General features: G+C 48.3%; 1 protein-coding gene across 1 annotated transcript; it reads right to left on the bottom strand.

The window, feature by feature from the left end:
* Positions 1-510: 510 nt before the first annotated feature.
* LOC134019329 (ral GTPase-activating protein subunit beta-like) lies at positions 511-20,140 on the bottom strand. The gene is made up of 32 exons (XM_062460139.1): positions 19,992-20,140; positions 19,213-19,409; positions 18,699-18,901; positions 17,997-18,163; positions 17,570-17,756; positions 16,870-17,001; positions 16,158-16,336; positions 14,909-15,060; positions 14,447-14,666; positions 12,681-12,882; positions 12,283-12,450; positions 11,858-11,972; positions 11,555-11,702; positions 10,698-10,762; positions 10,159-10,303; positions 9,314-9,444; positions 8,916-9,098; positions 8,433-8,581; positions 8,144-8,331; positions 7,884-7,987; positions 7,460-7,615; positions 7,195-7,245; positions 6,643-6,852; positions 5,795-5,953; positions 5,520-5,688; positions 5,069-5,074; positions 4,823-4,939; positions 4,598-4,734; positions 4,172-4,280; positions 3,901-3,979; positions 3,353-3,498; positions 511-2,901 (listed from the first exon to the last, which is right to left on the bottom strand). The coding sequence occupies exons 2-32, from the start codon at positions 19,378-19,380 to the stop codon at positions 2,708-2,710; spliced, it is 4,539 nt and encodes a 1,512-aa protein (XP_062316123.1). The 5' UTR covers positions 19,381-19,409; positions 19,992-20,140; the 3' UTR covers positions 511-2,707.
* Between the last annotated feature and the right edge of the window lie 632 nt (positions 20,141-20,772).

Below are 20,772 nucleotides of genomic sequence, written 5' to 3'. Positions count from 1 at the left end.
ACAACTTTTTACTTTAACTTGTTCCCAAAAAGTTTTGAAAGTTTGGAAAAAAAAATACACAAAAATGTTTTGCATCATTGATGAGAACTTGATGAGGATACCTTTAGTATAGTTAGACCACATATTTAAGTTTTTACGATTCCTACATGTTTAATGTATGCACATTCCTGCCAAAGTAAATTATTTGTCTGTCAGGTGGCTGAGCAGTTAGGGAATTGGGCTAGTAATCAGAAGGTTACAGGTTTGATTCCCGGTCGTGCCGGGAAAATGACGTTGTGTCCTTGGGCAAGGCACTTCACCCTACTTGCCTCGGGGGAATGTCCTTGTACTTACTGTAAGTCGCTCTGGATAAGAGCTTCTACTAAATGTCTGTGCAAACCTTTATGGTGATCAAAACCCTTTCAGATTCTATAAGTGGGGGGTAGCATCACCGTTGAGCAAACTACAACCTCTCTTCCTGACAATATGGAATTCAAATACATTTGAATTTATTTAGACATGGGACACAAGTTCCAAGTGTAAATTCACTTTATTGGTCAAATTCACCCTGTAAACAAAAGTTCAACAGAAAGAACAAGGAGAAATTAAATGAGCATTGAGAGTATTAATCAATGAATGACATAAAATACCCACTGTGATTCTCCCAAATATAATTGCATACATACATAAAATATTATTTTGCCGTTTAAAACTAGGAATGCAACAGACAACTCATATCGTAAGTCTTATGTACACATAACCTCCTCTTTCTATACAAGTTAAAACCTTAAATATGACCTAACGGCAAATGAGTAATTTAGTTAAGGAATGACTGATTGTGTACAACTGCTCTGATTCATATTTCATAATTTGCTTTCATTTTCCATAACTAAAAGGCATGTGCAAAAAAAAGCACGCACATTCATAAGATCACTAACAAGTAGGGGAACATGATCCATAAACTCGATTTTAGAAACTGATAAAGTAAACCTTCTGACAATTCACATTTCACAAGATAAAACTCTTCTTTCAAGGTACATGTTTTTTTTGGACCGCAAACTAATGTAAAAAAAACTAAAGGTATGCGAGAGGACAAAGAGGAGGAAAGTAAACCAAAAAAGTGAGCTCAGTGCATTAAGACTTCAGCCACAGTACGATGTAAAAGCCAGCAGGTCTCCTCTTCAATCATGACCATAAGTAACTTCACATTATTACAGGCAGACAGTTAAGGGTTTGCACTGGAACAATAGTACAGTAAGTAAACAAAACAAGGTAAACAAACTAGTCAAAGTAAACAGGAGTAACCATGATTGTATAGATAAGTTATTTTGAAAAGGGAATCTCATGATATTTATGGTATCCTTAGAATACATTTTCTGGTCTGTATATCAACCTCCATTAATATCACTGGTAAAGTAAACTAAAGAGAACGCAAACTTGGTTGTCAAGTTACCACCCTTATAATATGGAATGGTGAAATGGTGAGGTGATCTTGTGAGATGACTCAGTACTAAGAGAGAAGGATTATTTCCTATGGTCTGTTTTCTCTATAGACTACAACTGAGGCGATGCTATGACTGGCGCTGAACACACTTGATACAGATAAAACCCCTGACTGTGAGACAGTGTCGAGTAGACAGGAGCAGAATCACATCTCGGGTGTAAAAGTCTCCACTCACATACAGTGCAATATAACCCATAAATTCTAATAATTTAACATCTTGAAAAGCATAAAACCTGATTAAACTCCTTTAAAAAATAATGTATCTGTGTGGTTTGTCAGTTATCCTTGGACGTACTTCAAATGGTCATAACGAAATCAAAGTTTATACCAAAACAGTGGTGAACAGATTGCAACCTAGACTTTAGGTTTTGAGTTTAGGCCCAAGTACATTAACCCTTGTGTTATCTTCGGGTCATTCTGACCCAACAGTCATTGTGACCCACCGTCGTATTGCGACAACTTTACCGCATACAAGAACAAAGTGAAGCATTTTCTTTTAACCGTTGGGCTGTCTCAGACCCCCCACATTGCGAAGGTTAAAAGAAAATTATTTTAATTTGTTTTTGTATTGGGTAAAATTGGGTAAACACAAAGATGGTTCATTATGAACCTTTGGGTCATGTGACCAGAAGGCAGCACAAGGGTTAAGAGTGACTGAAAGATCATGCTCTACAGGATGGGGCAACTCAACAGCAGGGAAGACTAGCTCCAAATCTTCCCAGAGGTTCAACAGAAACAAATATCAAATTCCACCTCAGTTTTTTCTTTCTTTAAACAAATGCCCGTCTGTGTATGTTAGCTCCACAGAAAACAAACCTGATACTTTAGGCAAATCAGCATACATTAAAATACTGTCATCACACACTGTAAAATGGAGGATTTCAAGGCCAACAGCACATCTTCAAAGTAACTTCAGAAAGGCATAGGCTACTCTATTGCATTCAAAGAAAGGCAGAAACTGTTGCCACAAAGCGTGGACTCAGTACCATGTGTGGCAGAGTCCTCTACCCAAAGCTTATTAACTGACAGGGCCATTCCAAGTTAGTCTCTGGTGTGTATAAATCTATCCTTTGCATTTTTTTCTGTGACACTTTGCGCTTGGTAAATGGCAGACAAGTGTTGATATAAATTACAAACTACAGTAAAAATATAGACAATCTGTGAGTGGTTATGTGTGTATGTGGTGTGTGTGTGTCTGCATACAGGTGTGCCTTTACAGAGGGGTCAAAGGTGAGGCCTCTCCACTCCCACCTCTTGGAAGAGAGAGGTGTAGAACTCTGGCTCCAGCTGCTTGTTTCGGTAGCGGTGGACGACCTCTGTGATCTTCTGCTTTCGCCTGACGTGGGGAGGGTTGTAGGTGTCGCTCTCCAGACGCCTTCGCCGGCACACGTTGATGACTGTCTGACGCACCAGGAACCCTGAGAGAGAGAGAGAGAGAGAGAGAGAGAGAGAGAGAGAGAGAGGAGAGAGAGAGAGAGAGAGAGAGAGAGAGAGAGGAGAAGAGAGAGAGAGAGAGAGAGAGAGAGAGAGAGAGAGAGAGAGAGAGAGAGAGAGAGAGAGAGAGAGAGAGAGAGAGAGAGAGAGAGAGAGAGAGAGAGAGAGAGAGCGAGAGAGAGAGAGAGAGAGAGAGAGAGAGAGAGAGAGAGAGAGAGAGAGAGAGAGAGAGAGAGAGAGAAATAACAACAAACTGGCTGGTCAGCAAACACGTTAGGGGGCATAAAAAAAGTAAACAAATACTTAATATAGTATCAATATAAAAGTACTAATATGAATATACAAGTTGATAGGTTTCAAGATAATATTCTGTCCTAGATCAAGGAAGTAAAAGTGAATAGGCAAGGAGATGGAAAAGAGTGAGGAGGTACTGACCAAGTACCCTGCGGCCAACCACCATTCCATCCACCAAGGGGAGGACCATGCTGAACTTGCCCACGGCTCCATGGAGTCTAATCCTGAACAGGCCCGTCTTCAAAGGGTGGATGAAGATCAGGGGGATGTCCTTCTCCAACCCTGACCTTCAGAGAGATGGAGAGGTGAAGGAGGTGGGGAACAGGGAAGAGTTTAATTTAAACATTTTATATGTATATATATATCGTATTTCTATTAAAAAATATTGGCTAAAGAGCAGAATGGTGATGTTGACTGATCATTCAAGCGGCATTTTCTTTCAAATCTGTCAGGTTGCAACTGAATATTCTCTAAACACAGATAATCACATAGATGATGCAGGATGTGCTCATAAACTAAGAAACTAGGATGGGTAGCAACTGTAACAGCGTGACGCTTTATGTTGAAACATTTGGACGTGCTTGAACATCTGTCTGATTCTCCCAGTAATCATGTCTGACTGAAGATGGGGTTGACTAATCTCAGACAGCAGCGTCAGTGTCTGTGGGAGTGGGTGTGGCCTCCCGTACCGGGAGGAAGTGCTGTTGCTGGCGCTCGCCTCCAACCCTGTGGTCGTTTCTGCCATAAGATCTGAAAGAGGGAAGTTCTCTACATACGACAAAAACACACACAAAAAGAATTAGGCTATGGGGGAGGGGGGTGAGAGGGTCACATGACTGAGTTTCAGCCTATTAAAACTTCTTAAATCACAGGTATAATCTAATCGGGCCAGAAACGGCACCTCGAAAGGGGATGTGTGGTTTTATTCTGCTAAAGGAGGAAGTGGTGGAGGTTGTTTACCGATGTCATCGAAGCGCTCCACCCAAACTACCAACACCTTGGTCTCTGGCCCCAGGGGAGGGGCAGCCCTTCCTGTGGGGGCTCTCTTGGTCTTCACCAGGGGACTGAGCTGGAGAGGAACGTCACATGTAGAGGTGTTAACCGCACCACTCATCCTGGATAGGCCTGGTTTGTTAGATGCAAATATGATCTCTGTATCTTTACATATACACACTAGTTATGTACATATATGTATATATGGTGTGGCTGTGTGTGTGTGCATGTCTTATCTTTTTTTTTTTACATATATATATACACACATGTGTGTGTGTGCGCATGTCTTATCTTTTTAAAATGTATTTTTATCATGGCTTGTTATCAAAATGGGTTATTTATTCAGAAGATGACCAGTGACAGAATCCCATCCTAGTGTGGGTAACAGTTCACCTTCTTGGCCGTCTCCAGGTTGTCAGAGTGATTGGGGAACAGCTCCAGAGTGAGATTGGGTTGCTTCAGTAAGTTAGGCAGGGCGTCCATGTTGGTGTCTGCCTCCACTGTGGAGTCACTGTGCACCGAGGACTCCTCTGCAAACAGGGGCAAATACATTTTACAATACATTTGACCAGGACCCAACTCCACTGAGGCCCGCTAGCGTACTTGAACGACACCGACCTGAGGAGTCCGTCAGAGATGGGACCACGAAGGCGATCTCGGTCAGAGCGTCGGCGTAGTATAACACCTTCTTCTCCCCATTAAACGCAGAGCCGCCCGTGTCCTGTGGGACTCCTCCTCTGCCGGACACACACACACACACACAACAGTTACCATCTTCACCCACACTCATGGAAGTGTTTTTGTCTTCATGGGTTCACGCGATGCAGTAGGTGGATACACTGATGCGCTGGGTTCAGTTCCTACTGTCATCTACCTGGGCAGGTGTCTCACATCTCACCTGTCTGTCTTCTACCTGGGCAGGTGTCTCACATCTCACCTGTCTGTCTTCTACCTGGGCAGGTGTCTCACATCTCACCTGTCTGTCTTCTACCTGGGCAGGTGTCTCACCTCTCACCTGTCTGTCTTCTACCTGGGCAGGTGTCTCACATCTCACCTGTCTGTCTTCTACCTGGGCAGGTGTCTCACATCTCACCTGTCTGTCTTCTACCTGGGCAGGTGTCTCACCTCTCACCTGTCTGTCTTCTACCTGGGCAGGTGTCTCACCTCTCACCTGTCTGTCTTCTACCTGGGCAGGTGTCTCACATCTCACCTGTCTGTCTTCTACCTGGGCAGGTGTCTCCCATCTCACCTGTCTGTCTTCTACCTGGGCAGGTGTCTCACATCTCACCTGTCTGTACCTGGGCAGGTGTCTCACCTGTCTGTTGGTCGTCGTGGCCGTCAGAGCAGGAGTTGAGGGTCCAGCTGGTGTCCAGGTGTCCGGTCCAGCCAGGATGACTGGCCACGTCCACAGGCCAGCCTAGCGACAGAAGAAACTCCAGGAAGTTGGGCTGGACACTGGACGACGACTCCACATTCCTCAAGATCTACCAATCACAAAATAAGTAGTCTCAGGACATATGACGGATGGGGAATTATAGTCGATAATCGAAGGCGCCAAGCTCTGTTTGTGAAATCTTAGCCGGTTCTCACCTCCTGACTGCTTTTCTGCCCCGCCCTCATGTAGAATACAAAGACGGTGTCAAAAGGTCGGCATGGCAACAGGTCCAGGTAGGCGATGTCCTCGAAGAAGCCTGGCAGTGAGGAGTCCAGACCAATCAGATGAGGAGGTAGTTGACTGTTTCCGGGTTCCTGGGGGGGGGACATTGAAGATTGAGACATTTACATTTTAGTCATTTAGCAGATTTTCTTATCCAGAGCGACTTACAGTAAGTACAGGGACATTCCCCCCCGAGGCAAGTAGGGTGAAGTGCCTTGCCCAATGACACAACGTCATTTGACGTGGCCGGGAATTGACCCAGCAACCTTCTGATTATTAACCCAATTCCCTAACCGCTCAGCCACCTGACTCCCTAGTGAGACATGTCGCAAGTCGCTAGATACGACTTTGTCACTAGGGAAGGTTGCAAAATCTATCTACATTGTTGCTAAATTGGGAGTCAGGTGGCTGAGCGGTGAGGGAATCGGGCTAGTAATCCGAATGTTGCCAGTTCGATTCCCGGCTGTGCCAACTGACGTTGTGTCCTTGGGCAAGGCACTTCACCCTACTTGCCTCGGGGGAATGTCCCTGTACTTACTGTAAGTCGCTCTGGATAAAAGCGTCTGCTAAATGACTAAATGTAAATGTAATGTAAATTGGCAACACTGTTTAACCGATAGCTAGTATTAACCGGTAAACATTCGTATTGTCGGTTAGCGGTTACACGGTTAATTATGAGGATTCCTGCTGGGGATATATGTATTTCATATTATGGGATGTGAGCGCTAGACAAGTCAAGACAACATATATATCTGGATGTGAGAAAACTACAATGCCGAACCTTCAGTGCCTCTAGAGACAGGAAGCCAAAATGCGACAGGAAGAGGCGGGCTGTCTGGAACTCCTGAGCAGGTGAGGGGGGTTTGCAGTCGGTCTGGGGGTCCGGGAACGGCTTCGACCTCCAGAGGTCGTCGCTATGGCGCTCAAGGGAGCTCTCGTACTCTATCTGTTTGTTCATCACGCTGCTTAGCTTGTCGTGCTGCACCTCCAGCTGTGAAGAAGAACGGACCGAACAAAGACTGTGAGGCCAGTATTCACACACACATACACACACACACAAACCACTATCCCTCGGCACACACACACATTTCATTACTCTCACCTACACAGATTCATACAATCCTCAGAATCCTCAGTTTCACCAAGTTTCTAGACCCCAAGCTTAACCACAACCTCACCCCGTGTCAGGGAACAGAGAAATGTTAGCCTCGAGCGATTTCTTTGAGTGAAAACGGTGACAAATGACAAGGTGATAAAGTATTTGGAGAGAAAAGCCTGCCAGGCCCATAGACACTTGAGACCTCTCCCTCCCCTGAAGGCAGGAACAACTCACGTATGAAATATTACCCCTCAGGGAGCACATATCTGCCACGTCATCCATATCCTGTCAGTTCACAAAACATTCATGTTGTTTTTACAAGCGTTGGGTGTAGAACTTGGCAGATCTGAATGGTGAATAACTGACTCACTGGAGTTGCAAATTGTAACCTTGCCGTTTAGAACAAAACAAATTCGGTGGCAGGTTACCACAGAATCCAAATGAGGAACGGAAGCACCTATCCTACAGCCAGGTCACAGCTGGACCTGGATGATCTCACCTCCTTGTTGACAATGTCATCCAGATCAGGGATGCTGACGTCAGCCTTGACCAGAGGGATCTTATCCACCTCCTCAGGGAAGGGCCTCTGCTTGACGGTGTACTTGATGCCTACGTCATTGTTGGCCGTGGGCCGGCCTTCGGGCACAAACACCTGCTGTAGGAGAGGAGGAGCATGGCATCAGCTGGAAGGAGCACCAGGAGCAGGGGTGAAAGATGAGGGACGATCACAGTTCACGTTGAGGATGTCCGCTACTGGTTCACCACACAGGGTCAGGGTCAACAGCTTTTAAAACCAGCCTCTGAAAACCATTCCCAGTGGTTCTGAATGATGCGTGTTCCGTGTAGTGGGAGAGTGATGTCCTGAGTGTTGATATGAGTGTTTGTGCGTGTGTATAACTGTTGGGCGGTCTGGTTCTTCTCACCCTCTGGTTGGCCCGGGCTCCTCTGGGCTGGTGGAAGAGCTGCATGGTCCAGGCGTGTCTGCCCGCCATCCCTCGGATCAGAACCGTCACGGACGGACTAGGGTCTGGAGAGACACAAGCAGCAGTCAGGACGCGGCCGGGTAACGCCAAACTGCTAAATAACTCAGTGACAGTTATCCACTGGTCTGAGCCAAAATGGCCGCCTCGCTATCCACTTGTCGCTGTTACTGGATGCTCGGACGCTCTGGTTGCTGACTCACTCTGCTCATTACCCAGCGGCTGCTCCAGCATGGCTAGGATGACAGAGTTGTCCAGGACAAAGTAGCGGAAGTTGCTAGCCCCTGTGGAGCTAAGTCTGGCGTAGCCAATCAGAGTGTCCTCGTTCAGCAGGCTGCAGGTGGAGGCGGGGCCACTGGCAGATGGGAACGCCCCCAGGACCTGCATGATGCTACAAAACACCAATCAGAGGGCAGACAGGTTTACAAACAAGACCCATGGAAAGGAAGTTCTAATGTCAGTAGCCAATAGGAGCTTGGAGAGGGGCCTCACCAGGACAGAGTAGCCTCGGCGGCATCCTTCACCCTCTTGGAGGCGGGGTTATGCTCCTTCTCCCCCTTGTGTCTCACTTCCTGGTCGTGTCTGGACTTGCTGCCTGAGATCCCCAGCTCCACGATCTCCAGCACCTCCATCAGGCAGTCCTGCACACACACACAGCCACCCATCAGCAAATACTACAGTCTAGCAGAAAACTGTCATATATTATAAGTTCCTGTTGAGGAAACCTGGTTTTACACTGGTTTGTCCTAACAATCCAACTGTGACAATTTTGACTAAATCATCCTAATCTTTTCCATATTAACCAGATCTCCTAAATTGCTGTATTCATTAACTATGGCACCCTGGTCAAAAGCAAAAGAGGAACTCTTTTCCTGCTCATAATGTAGGTTCCAGGGCTTTACAACCCCCAAAAAACACAACAACACGTGTTGGGTTGAAACTGTCCGTTAAGGATGTGGGGGTGTGGAAGATCACCTTCTCATCCAGCATGTCTGGGTGCTCAGTCAGCCACACACACAGGCACTGGAAGGCCGCCACGATCATGGAGTGGAGGTCCCGGGAGTGGAGGGGGGCAGGGCGGCTGCACTGGAACACGATGTAGCCGCATACGCAGCTGACCGCACGCTTGCGTTCCGCCGAGTCCACGCACGCCTTCACCTGGAGGACGAGGGGAGGCGGAGACGCAGCGACGGTCACGCGGCGAGCACAGGGTCGGGGCGGACGGTGGGGTCAGGATATACCTTGTGTTTTATGTTGTCGATTTTTAAGCAGTTGTGTGCATTTTAGGTTAGTCTTTGAGGAGTGATATTGTCCCTGCTGATGCAGCCAGCAGGGAAGCGTCGCCCTCTAGTGGTGGGTCTGTGGAGGCTCACCTTAGCCAGGCCAGCCAGCAGCTCCAGGGCAGCCAGGGAGATGCTCATCTCAGCCCTCCACTGGGCACTGAGTCTCTGGGTCACCAGGTGGATGCTGCGCACCAGCAGCCCCGCGGCCGTATCTGGAAGAGCTGGAAGATATAACAAACACACCCGGAAAAGGCCCACCACCACGCAGAGACAGCAGAGGAGCACACACGCTGGCTGTTAGGACATGCTGGAGGAGGGAGGAGCCGCTGGCTGGAACCCCCTCAGACAGGCTTGGCTCCAGCACCAATCGGATGGACCGGGATCTGGTTTCCGCAAGGGGGCATTTTAGCTCTCTTATAGAAATTGTTTTAGCTTAAATAATGGGGGGACAAAGTATTCTATTTGGGGGCGCCTTTGCCTGTGAATAACTCCCCTTGAAGCCGACCCTGCCCTCGTACTGAGTAGTGGAGGAGGGGGAAGGGGGGAGGAATGGTTGGTTGGTTATGACAAATCTTGTCATGTCACCCGTGTCATGCCAGTGACAAACACAGCACATCAACCAGGAAGGTGAGAAGGCACACGAAGGGAGAAGAGAACCTCATGGGAGAGGAGATCTGGACAGAGAGCACTGCACCACAGCAGAGAGGCATCCAGATCACCTACAGATGCATTTTACCCAACGCTTCTTAACTCTGAACACCACTTTTACCACGTTGGCTACAATACAAAAAAAGTGTTCATTGTGTTAAGTTTGCACGGCGATAACATTGTCAGATATGCAATTAAAACTCCAGTTTAGTTCCTACAAAATGGCCCCAGCTTAATCATAATAACGGCCGGCAGGATATGACAGTTCCCGAACAGGAAGTGCTCACCGTAGTCTCGGAGCAGGGCTTGACCTGGGCGCTCTGAGTCTGGGCTGGTGGGCTCAGTGCTGCCCCCGCTGGTGAAGCTGATGCTACTGTTAGTACGGCTGTGGCTGTTACTCCTCAGTCCTGCGTGGCTCCCGTCAACGCTGCCCTGAAACACACACACACAGACACAAACAGACACACACACACAGACACACACACACACACAGACACACACACACACACACAGACACACACACACACACAGACACACACACACACAGACAGACAGACACACAGACAGACAGACAGACAGACACACAGACAGACAGACACACAGACAGACACACAGACAGACAGACAGACAGACACACAGACAGACAGACACACAGACAGACACACAGACACACAGACAGACACACAGACAGACAGACAGACAGACACACAGACAGACACACAGACAGACACACAGACAGACAGACAGACAGGGTTGGATCACTGCAGCATTGTTAGCGTTAGCATAATTTAACCATGATTGGATGTGTTGACAATAAAGGCCATACTGTTTCAGTCTGTGTTCCTATAGCCTCCAGAAGTGCAGAGTCTTGCACAATGTTGAGCATTGCACCTGTCAAGTGGAAGAACAAAAAAGACAGAAACAGATCAGTCAAAAAGAAACTAGAACAGTTTTGTGACCGTGGAGGGGGTCTGGGTGGAGGGGGTCTGGGTGGAGGGTGGAGTGGGTCTGGGTGGAAGGTAGAGGGGCTCTGGGTGGAGGGGGTCTGGGTGGAGGGTAGAGGGGGTCTGGGTGGAGTGGGTCTGGGTGGAGGGTAGAGGGGCTCTGGGTGGAGTGGGTCTGGGTGGAAGGTAGAGGGGCTCTGGGTGGAGGGGGTCTGGGTGGAGGGTAGAGAGGGTCTGGGTGGAAGGTAGAGGGGCTCTGGGTGGAGGGGGTCTGGGTGGAGGGTAGAGAGGGTCTGGGTGGAAGGTAGAGGGGGTCTGGGTGGAGGGTAGAGGGGGTCTGGGTGGAGGGGGTCTGGGTGGAGGGTGGAGTGGGTCTGGGTGGAGTGGGTCTGGGTGGAGGGGGTCTGGGTGGAGGGTAGAGGGGCTCTGGGTGGAGTGGGTCTGGGTGGAAGGTAGAGGGGCTCTGGGTGGAGGGGGTCTGGGTGGAGGGTGGAGTGGGTCTGGGTGGAAGGTAGAGGGGCTCTGGGTGGAGGGGGTCTGGGTGGAGGGTAGAGGGGGTCTGGGTGGAGTGGGTCTGGGTGGAGGGGGTCTGGGTGGAGGGTAGAGGGGCTCTGGGTGGAGTGGGTCTGGGTGGAAGGTAGAGGGGCTCTGGGTGGAGGGGGTCTGGGTGGAGGGTGGAGTGGGTCTGGGTGGAAGGTAGAGGGGCTCTGGGTGGAGGGGGTCTGGGTGGAGGGCCTACCTAGGATGAGCTGGGTGTTGTTGGGGTCAGTCTCCGTCTGCAGAGCCCCTATGAGGACGTTGACCAGACGCAGTCTGAGCGACAGGAAAGAAACAGGCTGGTCGTGAGGCGAGCCGTCATCCTCGCCGAACTTCCCCTCCAGCAGAACCTGCCCAGGCCAGAGGAAAACACCACACGTGACGAGGATGATGAGTTTGTGTCAGCTGGTCCCCCCCACAAACGCTCAGTCTGCACAGAGACAAACACACCAAGGGGGGTTTCTCCAGGGGAAAAGCCCAAACAGAACCGCAGGCCACACGGTACCTCTGACTTAATGTTGCCGAAGTGGTGAGGCAGGGGCAGCATGGACAGGAGGATGTAGATAGACGCCCTCCTCAGGTCTGTGGGGTTCACGTACACCTTGAACTTGGACAGTTCCCTGGGGACAGACAGATGTGGTCCATTAATCCATACATGGCTCACTTACTGTACATTAACTTTGCACAAAATACTCTTATTTGAAGGTGTCTTTGGAAAAAAGCTTCAGCATCATGAATTACATGCACTGGCTATTATAATGTAATAGCTACATGCGCCTCAGGGACAAATAAAGTGCATTGACTTGAATATACATGCGGCTACGGTTTCACAACATTTTCTCAGGGAACTCCTCTGCGTCAAACACGGGGCTGGAACACCATGAGGTCCACTGACACCTGGGAGCCCTTGAGGCTTCTGCTGCCTCTCACCTGTCGGGGAGGATGGTCTCCAGAGCTGAGATGAAGTAGGGGACCACCACGTTGACGCCCTTCAGGTCGGAGCAGAACAGGCAGGCTGAGTTGAGGATGATGCAGGCTAGCACCGGCCGGCAGATGAAGTCTGAGATCTGGAGGCCCTGGATCAGAACCATGTAGAACCTGCCGAGACAGACAGAAGGCTGTTCAAAACACAAACGACGACTTGAAAACAAACACTTACAAAACGTGGTAGGTATAATACAAACGAATCAGTTAAAACAGGCTTGCGCAGGCTTTTGGCGTGATCCAACCCTGAATTCACCTCCACATAACTTTTGACATTATGTCTAACACCACGGCTAACGTGAGCCGCTAGCACGCCAACGGGAAAGGGGGGAGATGAGTTTCACCTGGACAGGTAGACAGGAAGGATGTCCTCTCCGGTTTTCTTGCTGCAGAAGATGCGGCAGAGTGTCCCACAGGCCTCCGCCCGGCCAGACTCGTAGCTCTCGGGGAACTCGTTGGCGTCGAACAAGGGGTTGGACACCATGGAGTCTGCGGACATGTGAGACCCCTTCCTCCTCAGCTCCAGACCCACCTGGGTGGCTACGGCTGTGGAGAGCAGGACGAGACGGCAGTGAAAGGACCCCGTGGATGACAGGCGGTCGTCCTTGCGCATGCACGCGTACAAAACGGAAAGAAAACGTAAATCGTATGCGGTCGCACACACACACAAGCACACACACACAAGCACACAAGCACACGCACGCGGGGAAACTGAAACAGACAAACGTGTATTAGGAATAGAAAACAGAGGGAGGGGTAAGACTGGGATCAAGGACGTACTGACACGGAAATCCAACACGCGCTCAGTCAGCAGGCACACACAGAAGGGACTTCTGACACAAAGAATTTGACACAAAACTAAACGAGTGACTGAGGTTTCAGCTGAATTGAAACGTAACCACGTTTTTTTTCCCAGTGGTTGCAAAGTCCATGTGTCAGCTTCCCTGCATGGTGACATCACAGTCACGCCGTAGACACATTCACTTCATGCATTGAGGCACCAAACAGAAGTCCAGATGAACTTACAACAGAATAGTGAATTCAAAATAAACCCAAAAATATAGAGAAATTGTCGGGGGGGGGGGGGGGGGGGGAGCAAACATAACAAGGTTAGTGGCCTCAAAGGAAAAACAACAGAATAACCGCTGAGATGAGGTGGTGTAGTCACAAACTGGCAACGCTGTACTACGACAGCGGTGAGTCTGTGCTTCCTTCTCCTGGGAGAACGTTGAAAGAACGTTAAAAGAACGTCCAGATGGGCGAGGATAAAGAAACAATGGTTTTGTGATGATCATGGAGAACGAAACCAAAGCGGGGGGGGGGCGGGGGGGGGGGTTGGAAGAACTGAGACTGCGAATCAAGAAGTAAGCCACCGCTCCTACTTACAAGATTTATAAGAAAGGAGAATTTGGATAAAAGAGGCTGCAAGATAACAGAAAATAGTGGAGACAAATCAAAGCAGATCAAGATTTTTTTTCCTTTTTTTTTTTCCTCAATTCATCAAGCATGAATTGTGTTTTCTCCTCAATGGATGACCTTGGACCCTGAAACTGTTGCAGCACAGAGCAACGTCAGACATGGTTGACGAGAGTCAGCATGCAGGACAGAACACTGACACACAGAGGAATAGAACTAGAGGAATGGAACTCGAGGAATGGAACTAGAGGAATGGAACTCGAGGAATAGAGGAAGTCTTTCACATCCACACTCATTCTTCTACTTCATACGGGCCTGCGAGTCCTAGACAGGATTCATGAGAAGGTGACTACTTTTAGTGTTCACTGGGTTTAACAGACAGTTTCCCACATCTACACGGCATTTCTACGATAAATCTCACAACTGTGGTGCTTATTGTTACCCTGATGGTTGTGAAGTGATCTATCCATTTTATTGTGCATCTGAACAGAAACACTTAGTTCACACAGCAAAAACACAAGTGAAGAAAGAGAAAAACACACTTGACAACACACACACACACACACACACAACCCTAAACCCACATCAACATGCACACACAGATAAACAACACACCTACCAACATACAGTGTAAATGTCTTGTTACTAAGCTATCCTCCATGCTAGCAGCTAGGCTAACGGCCTCAGGTCTTACCAGTCATGCTTGGGTCTCTACTGAGGCCGCTATGCAGCTTGCAGTGCACCAGAGAAGCGTCGAACAGCCATTGTCCAAACAGGTTGAGGATGCTGTTGACCTTGGCCCTAGCCGGGGCAGGGAGGGGCCTGGACTCCCAGCTGCTCTGATTGGGGCTGGAGAGCAGGGTGGGGGAGGAGGAAGGCTGCTGGGACACTTTGTTCGTTTGGGAGACACTCCCCTGTAGGGGACAGAGACAAGAGACAAGCACATCTTGTACACAATCACCACCACCAAGTAAAGATGTTTACATTTCTGGCATGCTTCTAGCCTAGTTATGACGTGAGCAGCCCCGATTTCTATCCTAGATACCTGATGGAATCTTTGGTCTCCCAGATACCAGGTGGTATGTATGTACCCCCCCCCCCCCCAGGAATATGACTGCCTACACCTTGGCTTGGCAGACCTGCTGCAGTGACTCACAGTGGAACTTTTGCTGTAGGTTTTGGTGACCACGGTGTGTCGCTGCTTTCGGCTGTGAGGGGGCGTGGTGTTGTTGACCGAAGGAGGAGAGGACATGCTCAGCCTGTTGACGGGGGTGGGAGGGGCACTGTCAGCCCGAGGCCGAGAGATGCCTGGAAAGGAGAAGGTCACGGAATAAGACAACACAGAGACTCACCGTGGTTAAAGAAAGGAACGGTTTAAAATTACAACGTCCCTTTTAGCTCTTTAATTGCTCATTTCTTTTTTTGAAAGACCACATTTACATAACCAATGGTCTTGCCTTGCAATGCCATTGGATAAATGTGGTATTTCCCCCCCAAAAAAGAAATTAGCAATTAAAGAACTAAAAGTGACATTGTAATATTACAACCAGGGGTCTTACAGGGTTAACAACTTCCACCCCCTCCTCTCCGAGCAGGTCAGACCTTACAGTAGGAGACATTGGAGAGCAGCTACAGCCTCTCACACTCCCTCATCCAGACATTAGAACAGAGAGTTGGCGGGAGACACACAGACGTTTTGAAAGTGAAGTGAAGTCTCCCCAGGAGTGTGTTCACAGATAAGGAACCGGTTATGCTTGATACAACCACATGACTTCATACACAATTATGTAGGCTTTTACGTTTTAAGAGGGAAACAGAGGAGGATATTGTTAAAAAGGGAGTTAGCTGTTTTCTAGTCACAGTCTGATTCTGTCTTTAGGGCATATCATTCCTGCAAAACCAAGAGTGTTTGGCAAGTTAACCAGCCGGTCTTTGCTTTGCAACATTACTTGCTGCAAGAGCCTTACTAAATTCTTTCAGTCATAGCCAAGTTAAGCAATTTTTTTTTATTCCACTGTCAAATCTGCAGTATGATATGCCAGGGAACCCATGTTACAAATCAAGAATGTTACCCAGACACCAACACCAGCAGCAGAAATGATTTTCTTTTTCATAATGAGCCGTTTTTAGGTTTTGTTTCGTATAGCAAGTGTAGATTGTCACACTGTACCCTGACTGACCACAGCCTTGCGAACCTGTACCGTTCTTTTTACAGAGACACCTAGAGAGATGAAGGCACACATTTTCACGTCTCCATTCAAACATTCGGTTCTTTTCAGTGAATTATCATTAAGGTGATTTTAAAATGCTCCGATTTTTTATTTATTTTTTATTAAATAAATGAAAATAAAAACGTGTTAGGGAAACGAACTGCGTAACCACGGTGATGCGTGGTGAGGTCGTACCCAGGAAGGCGTCCACCAGGCAGCTGATGCCTCTCATGGCTCTGAAGAAGATCTGGGGCAGCTGCTTCAGGCAGGGGTGCAGAACCACCTCGTGGGGGATGCCGCTGGAGTTGAGGAACTGCTCCTGGAACTTTGGCGTGGTGCTCACCACCGCAGGGTTGCTCAGGTCCACAGGGTTGCTGTGGAAACGAGCCGGGGGGTAAGGGAGGGGGGGGGAGGGGGGAGTAACAGAGAGAGTTTGGAGGGGGGGGGAGGGGGGAGTAACAGAGAGAGTTTGGATGGAGGGTTGAGGGGATCGTCACGTCAGGGTCAATTCAAAACATAAAAATCTTCTCAGCGATCTTATATGACAAACTTTTTAAATGAGTTTTGTAACAATTCGGCGTTGAAAGTTAGAAGAGTTGGAACTCTAAATAGGCCTGAGTGTCCTGAACGAGCCCCTCCCTGTCTCATGAGAGGACAAAGGGAGGAGGGGAGAGAGATACAGAGAGAGAGAGATACAGAGAGAGAGAGAGAGAGATACAGAGAGAGAGATACAGAGAGAGAGATACAGAGAGAGAGAGAGATACAGAGAGAGAGAGAGATACAGAGAGAGAGAGAGAGAGAGAGAGAGAGAGAGAGAGAGAGAGAGAGAGAGAGAGAGAGAGAGAGAGAGAGAGAGAGAGAGAGAGAGAGAGGAGAGAAGACAACAGGATCCTTTGTCCTGGTGTACCTGAGCATGTGGAGGAAGCGGTACCAGGTCTGGGCCACACAGTCGTTGTCCATCTCCACGGGGATCAGGTTGGCGTCCTCATCAGGGACTTTGAAAGGAGGGAACGTGGTGCCGTGGGTGAACCTCAACAACCTGTCAAACAACCCCACACACACACACTTCCTGTTGGAATATACCTGAATTAATGTGTGTGTGTGTCTGTGTGAGAGAGATAGAAACAGGTGGTGTCAGAAGCTTTTTTTGTCAGTTGAGGATGCTGGTCACATAATCAAATTGTCAGGATAGGCAAATGATGTGGTCTGGTAGAGGAACTGTACCATTTGTAATCGCTACCAAGTCAGGACGGATAGACTATTCCACACCTGTTTGATTAATTCAACATGTGTTGTAACTAGGACAGCTCACAAAACTAGAAATAGAAAAGAGCTCTTGTGTCCGTGTCAGTCTATGGTTTCCAATTTCTGCATTAACAACTGTCTCTGGAGTAGGAGATTCCTCTCAGAGAATCATTCCCTTCTTTCATAGTAATGAGCCTGAGTATGTCGTTTTTCAAAACCTTGATGTTGGTTTTCAGTGCAGATATGATGGCAAATGGGAAGCCCTTTTGTGACGAGTTTGAGTTAGGATAGAGGCTTGAGAGACACTTGTCAAAAAAGGGCTAAAAAAAAAAAAAAAAGGTTTGCTTAGGTTGGTTCCCCACCTGGAGGTGAGAGCGCTGGTCACCCTGCTCCACTGCTCCACTACGGGCGGGTGGTGTCTCCAGTTGGCCAGCATCTCCCTGGCTGTCTTCCAGTAGGGCGGGGTGGGGAAACAACGGGCGCACGCCAGCAACCACACCTCGAACAGCACGGCCATCAGCTTGTCTGCCAGCTTCTCTGCCACTCCCACTGGGCAAACAGACAGCAACCCAGGGAGGGCGGGGATGGGTTACAGGGTGTTTGTCGTGAATCATGCCAGGGTGAACTTTAAGAGCACGGTCTAGGACATGTTGACACACTCCAAGCAGGGACATGTTTGCCCAGATACAGGCTGAGGTAAAGATCTCAGATCAGTTATGAAGATGTGGGATCACAACAGCAACCACAGAAGAAGAGAAGCCAGACAGTGATAAGGAGGCGGGGACTGACCTCCGGTGGTGGGGGGGGCCAGAAGACAATCGTTGATCCTGAGAAGGAACAGCAGGAGCACCTCCCAGGTCTCCCTCACCATCAAGGAAGACTCCCTCGCCAACTTCTGTACGGCTGTGAGGACCTGCTGGCACAGCCTGATGTGGCTCAAACCATCTTGCTGAGGCCTGCCAGAGAGGACGAGAGAGAGACAGTCAGGAACAGAGAGAGAGTCAGGATCAGAGAGTCAGGATGAGAGAGAGAGTCAGGATCAGAGAGAGAGAGTCAGGATGAGAGAGAGTCAGGATCAGAGAGAGAGAGAGCGAGCGAGCGAGCGAGCGAGCGAGCGAGCGAGAGAGAGAGAGAGAGAGAGAGAGAGAGAGAGAGAGAGAGAGAGAGAGAGTGTCAGGATCAGAGAGAGAGAATCAAGATCAGAGAGAGAGAGTCAGGATCAGAGAGAGTCAGGATGAGAGATAGAGCGTGTCAAGATCAGAAAGAGAGAGAGAGAGAGAGAGAGAGAGAGAGAGAGAGAGAGAGAGAGAGAGAGAGAGAGAGAGAGAGAGAGAGAGAGAGAGAGAGAGAGAGAAAGAAAAGGGGAGTATGTGGGAGGAGATGTGAGAGCAGAGAGCGAAGGTGATAGGAGGTTGATGTAGACGGAAGATAGAGAGGAGTAGGATGAAGAGTTGAGATCAGGGGTGTTATTTCTCATCAGAGTCGTCATACCTAGGCAGGAAGACGTTGTAGAGATGTTTGAGGATGGTCTGGACGTATAGATTAGGGTCTTTCACAACAGGCTGGGGTATGGAGTCCCTGGGGGAAACCAGCGCCATCATCCAGTCCGTGTACACATCCACACACAGCTTAACCGTATCTCCCTCCAGGGGAAGGGTTAGGCCGTAACACAATACCTCCATAGTCCACTTCACCTGAGGAAACACAGGTCATGGCCCATATAAGGATGAGCCACGTGTCAGAACATGACTGTCACATTATTTAATTTAAACGTGACATGTGGAATAACATTTAATTCATTCAGCAAACGTTTTTTTCCAAAGTGACGTACAACTACTGCATATAGTAAGTATAGCAGAAAATCCAGGACTAGAATTACCCAGTTATGTTAGTATTACCTTGGTTAGTGCCAAAGAATGGTCTCTAACAGGGCACAGTAAAACAATAACACAACACCATAACCATAAAGCTTGTTAGGTGATGTATGTGACAATTTGACTCTCACCTCTTTGTCCGTCTTGAGGATGTTTTCCGGACTGACGGCAGTTCCCAGGGGTTTGACCACAGCATTGGCCACCTCAAGCCCAACTCCTCCCGGGTAGGTGTGGAGCACGCTCAGGTGGCCCTGGTCACTCTGCACCACCAGGTGCAACGAGCGCCATTCGGAGTACATACTGCAGCTGCTCTCTCGTCCTCACCCTGCTCAGAGAAACAGGGTTGGGAATTAAGAGGATCAAGTACGACACTGCACACTAGATTTACAACAGGTAGCCACCGCGAATGTTGTTGAACCAGCAACCTTTCTGGTTAACTAACGAACACACCCCGGCAGGTGCCGTCATTACACGCTAGTAATTCATATCGCATGACAAGAAGCAATCTGGATTATTACCTCTAACAGAAATAGTCACCAAGCCCGTATATTCAGTCTCGGCATATCTATCTTAAAAGCACGCACATGCACGGACCAGGAAAACACACAAGGCTTATCTCCTCATACATCAACAAAAAAATTGAAGCAGCTAGTCTAGCTAGCTGGTTTGCTATAGCCCCAGACGAATGTTTGCAAAACATTATATTCTGAATTGTGTTCTATTTTGCAACACCCCAGTGCATCTAGTTAAACACCACTGACCCATATTACTGCCTTGCTAACTGGCTAATATTATGGTTAGCTTGCTAGCTAGCTGCTTTATGAATGTCATTAGACTGACTCGATAGCCAGGAAGCTAGAAGATGGCTAGCTGGCCATACATACGTTAGCCTGACATTTTGACATCCTACCTGGCCCAAAGGAAATTGTTGTCATAACAAAGAATCCGATACCCACAACTCTAATGATCCCAATTCAATGCATCAGTAGCCTCCGTCCATCATCATCCTCGGCATCCTCACCGCAAAATCAAAGCTTAGCTAGCTACGCTTCCTTCTTTCTGGCTGTCAAACTAACTAGTCAAAGAAGGCAGAAAGCAGGAAATGTGTATAATAGCGCCCTCTCCAAAGCTCGGCGTTTGAAGCCATTACAAGCCGTAGACTTAAGCGGTCATCAACACCTTGTCTTCCTGCATGCACGTCTCATCTTCAGTCCATACATTTTTCAGGAAATTATCCGTTTATTTTGATACACCTTTAGTCCTTTGTCGTCACAGTTTCGGAATCTTAGTGTTCCAGTGTTTTTTGTTGAAGACTTGTAGCAACTTCGATCCTGTCTGCCAGGGGAGATTCTAGGATCAGACCATTAGGGGTGCTCAGCCCCCAATGAGAATGTGACATGAATACGGTGCTTTGCAAAAGTGCTAAACCCCCTTGCTAATAACAGGCATGCAAACAGGTCAGGGGTGAAAAAGGTGAGAAGGATACAGCGAACCCCCGACTCTCTAAGGGGGTCCGGGGGCATGTTGCCCCTGAAGAAAATGTATTAAATTGAATGAATGAAAAAACTAAGGATGTCCCTTTCTTCATGAACTACCAGCGTCAAATGATAAACAATAATAAAATAAAACAAAATTGAGATTAAATTTAGGTGCTTGAGCCACCCCTAAAAAGGGTCTAAAATCGCCACTGC

The sequence above is a fragment of the Osmerus eperlanus genome, chromosome 4 (genome assembly GCF_963692335.1).
Source record: "Osmerus eperlanus chromosome 4, fOsmEpe2.1, whole genome shotgun sequence".
NCBI classification, from domain to species: Eukaryota; Metazoa; Chordata; class Actinopteri; order Osmeriformes; family Osmeridae; genus Osmerus; species Osmerus eperlanus.
The sequence above is the reverse complement of the archived record's forward strand: the minus strand, read 5'-3'. Positions and strand labels throughout refer to the sequence as shown.

Coding starts and splice junctions, on each gene's coding strand:
- LOC134019329 (XM_062460139.1), bottom strand. CDS start 19,380: ATGTACTCCGAATGGCGCTCGTTGCACCTGGTGGTGCAGAGTGACCAG. Junction 9,099..9,313: donor TGCTGGCTGGCCTGGCTAAG/GTGAGCCTCCAC, acceptor CTCGTCCTCCAG/GTGAAGGCGTGCGTGGACTC. Junction 7,246..7,459: donor ATGACATTGTCAACAAGGAG/GTGAGATCATCC, acceptor GTGAACTGACAG/GATATGGATGACGTGGCAGA.